Genomic DNA, 2096 nt, shown 5'->3' with positions numbered 1-2096 from the left:
TAGTGATGTCAAGGGCAAAAATTAATCGATGTTTTTCCTCGCTTCGACGCATCGAAAGTTCTTAAAGCATCGATCAGAGGACAAACATCGGTGCACCGAGCCACACAGAATTTTTCCGGCGCTATGAAAATTAAACAACTGCACAACCGTTTTTTACGCATTTAGATGAGGATCCTCAGATTATCTTCTAAATAACCAAAAAGAACAGTCCAAAAGATAACATTTGTAGGAAGCAAATAATCGATATTTTCTATGCGCCGATGTTTTTTCGACATTCCTATTAAATGTTTGTCGTTTTGCGAAGGTCATTATTTAACAATTGCAAACAAAATCAAATTTGCAAATCATTTGCCGGTAGGGAAAGTTCGCGAACAACAGCACAACAAAATCGCAGTCGATTGTTATTAGCAAATAAGTGGACAACAAATTACAGCACTTCCGGCAACATGTCAAAATCAGCGCTAGTTATCCTCGCACCCGGTGCTGAGGAGATGGAATTTGTAATAGCCGCTGACGTTTTGCGGCGCGCCGGGGTAAGTGAATGGGCGCCCGTATTTATCTTTAATTCGAGCTATTTTAAAATGCATGCCACTTTTTCTTCCCCACCCCACCTTCCACATACGTATATGTGTATGTACATATGTATGTAGATTAAGGTTACCATTGCCGGTCTGCTCAGTGCGGACGCAGTAAAATGCTCGCGTGACGTTTGCATTGTACCTGACACATCGTTGGAGTTGACAAAGGGCGGCATATTCGATGCAATTGTTCTGCCTGGTGGCTTGGGTGGCGCTAAGGCTATGTCGGAGAATGCAGCTCTGGGTGCACTGCTCAAAGAACAAGAAGCTGCTGGACGTATTGTGGCAGCCATTTGCGCTGCGCCCACGGCGCTTCTGGCGCACGGTATTTGCTCTGGCAAGAGTTTAACTTCGTATCCCTCTGTAAAGGGGAAACTGGATAGTACATACAAGTAGGTGCATTAAAATAATTTTTCTTTTTTTTTTGAAAAAGTATTTAAATTTTTAATTTATTCCACAGATATGTTGATGATGAGAAAGTGGTACAGGATGGCAACCTGATCACCAGTCGTGGTCCTGGCACTGCATTTGATTTCGGTTTAAAACTCGCCGAGGTTCTGGCAGGTGCTGATAAAGCTAAAGAAGTAGCCAAAGGAATGCTCTTGGCGTAGAGCGTGCACAACAATGCGCGATAAAATCTTTATTTCGATAACGACAGACAGAATGAATTTAGTTATAGCGATGATACGAATACAATTCGGACAAAATTTTTAATAAATACCTTTTTGAAGCTGTTACACTCTTTGGACAGTGAACATACTTCTGAAATCAAATGAAGTACCACAAAATAATACTCAGTCTTTGTTAAATGTTCAGGTTCATGTCCAACATCATTTTCCACTAAAGCTTCAACTTTGAACAAACGTGTGCCAAGTGTCTTTAGCCTCGTTCTTTCAAAGGTCGGATACTGACGGAGAAAATGTTCAACTATCTCCTTCGATGCCGAATCTGTGTGGCTGCGGAAGAAACTATTGAAAAGAGAGAAGATTTCTAGACATGGGGATTTCTTATGCTGTTACGAAAACCACAATCACTTACAGCTTCACCTCTGCTTAACTTTCGATTGATACCATTTCGATAATCCTGCTTTTGTACTCCCTGAGCGAAAACCCCGTACCACGCGTGAGACACATTTTATGCAGAGCTGCGACCCGCTAGTCCATCCGCTGTATCGTTGTATCGAATTTGGTAAGAGTCCAGAATTGCCGTCAGGCTACCTGTGAAAATGTTCATCTGCGTTCTCGCCTTGGAAACGCTTGCGCGCATAGTCAGTTTTCTATGACTGGCCACCACAGCACGGCTCCATACATGAATACTGGTGGCATTATAGCCGTGTACTTCTAATACACAATCCTTTGCTGAAATACCTATAAGTTGCCTGATATTATTTTGGCTGCATAGAGGGCCACCGAGGCCTTCCTTTTTCGCTGCTCAACAATCAGCCTCCAGTTAAACCTGGGATGCAGAACAATTCCATTATCAGGTCAGGTCAGGTCTACGAATTCACACTAAGAGAAC

The 2096-nt window shown here is 42.6% G+C and overlaps 1 protein-coding gene across 1 annotated transcript; it reads left to right on the top strand.

Annotated features, from left to right (window-relative positions):
- Nucleotides 1-232: 232 nt before the first annotated feature.
- dj-1beta (class I glutamine amidotransferase-like superfamily protein dj-1beta) lies at nt 233-1369 on the top strand. Its single transcript, XM_017619327.1, has 3 exons — nt 233-533; nt 651-970; nt 1039-1369. The coding sequence occupies exons 1-3, from the start codon at nt 285-287 to the stop codon at nt 1187-1189; spliced, it is 720 nt and encodes a 239-aa protein (XP_017474816.1). The 5' UTR covers nt 233-284; the 3' UTR covers nt 1190-1369.
- The last annotated feature ends 727 nt before the right edge of the window (nt 1370-2096 follow it).

This window comes from Rhagoletis zephyria, unplaced genomic scaffold (assembly GCF_001687245.7).
Source record: "Rhagoletis zephyria isolate East Lansing unplaced genomic scaffold, Rhagoletis_zephyria_1.1 Rzeph_scaffold_01837, whole genome shotgun sequence".
NCBI lineage: Eukaryota > Metazoa > Arthropoda > Insecta > Diptera > Tephritidae > Rhagoletis > Rhagoletis zephyria.
The sequence above is the reverse complement of the archived record's forward strand: the minus strand, read 5'-3'. Positions and strand labels throughout refer to the sequence as shown.

Bases quoted from the DNA above. Each gene is read 5' to 3' on its own strand.
- dj-1beta (XM_017619327.1), top strand. From the start codon at position 285: ATGTTTGTCGTTTTGCGAAGGTCATTATTTAACAATTGCAAACAAAAT. The intron at 534-650 runs GTAAGTGAATGG...ATATGTATGTAG, and splicing joins ACGTTTTGCGGCGCGCCGGG to ATTAAGGTTACCATTGCCGG. The intron at 971-1,038 runs GTAGGTGCATTA...TTTATTCCACAG, and splicing joins AAACTGGATAGTACATACAA to ATATGTTGATGATGAGAAAG.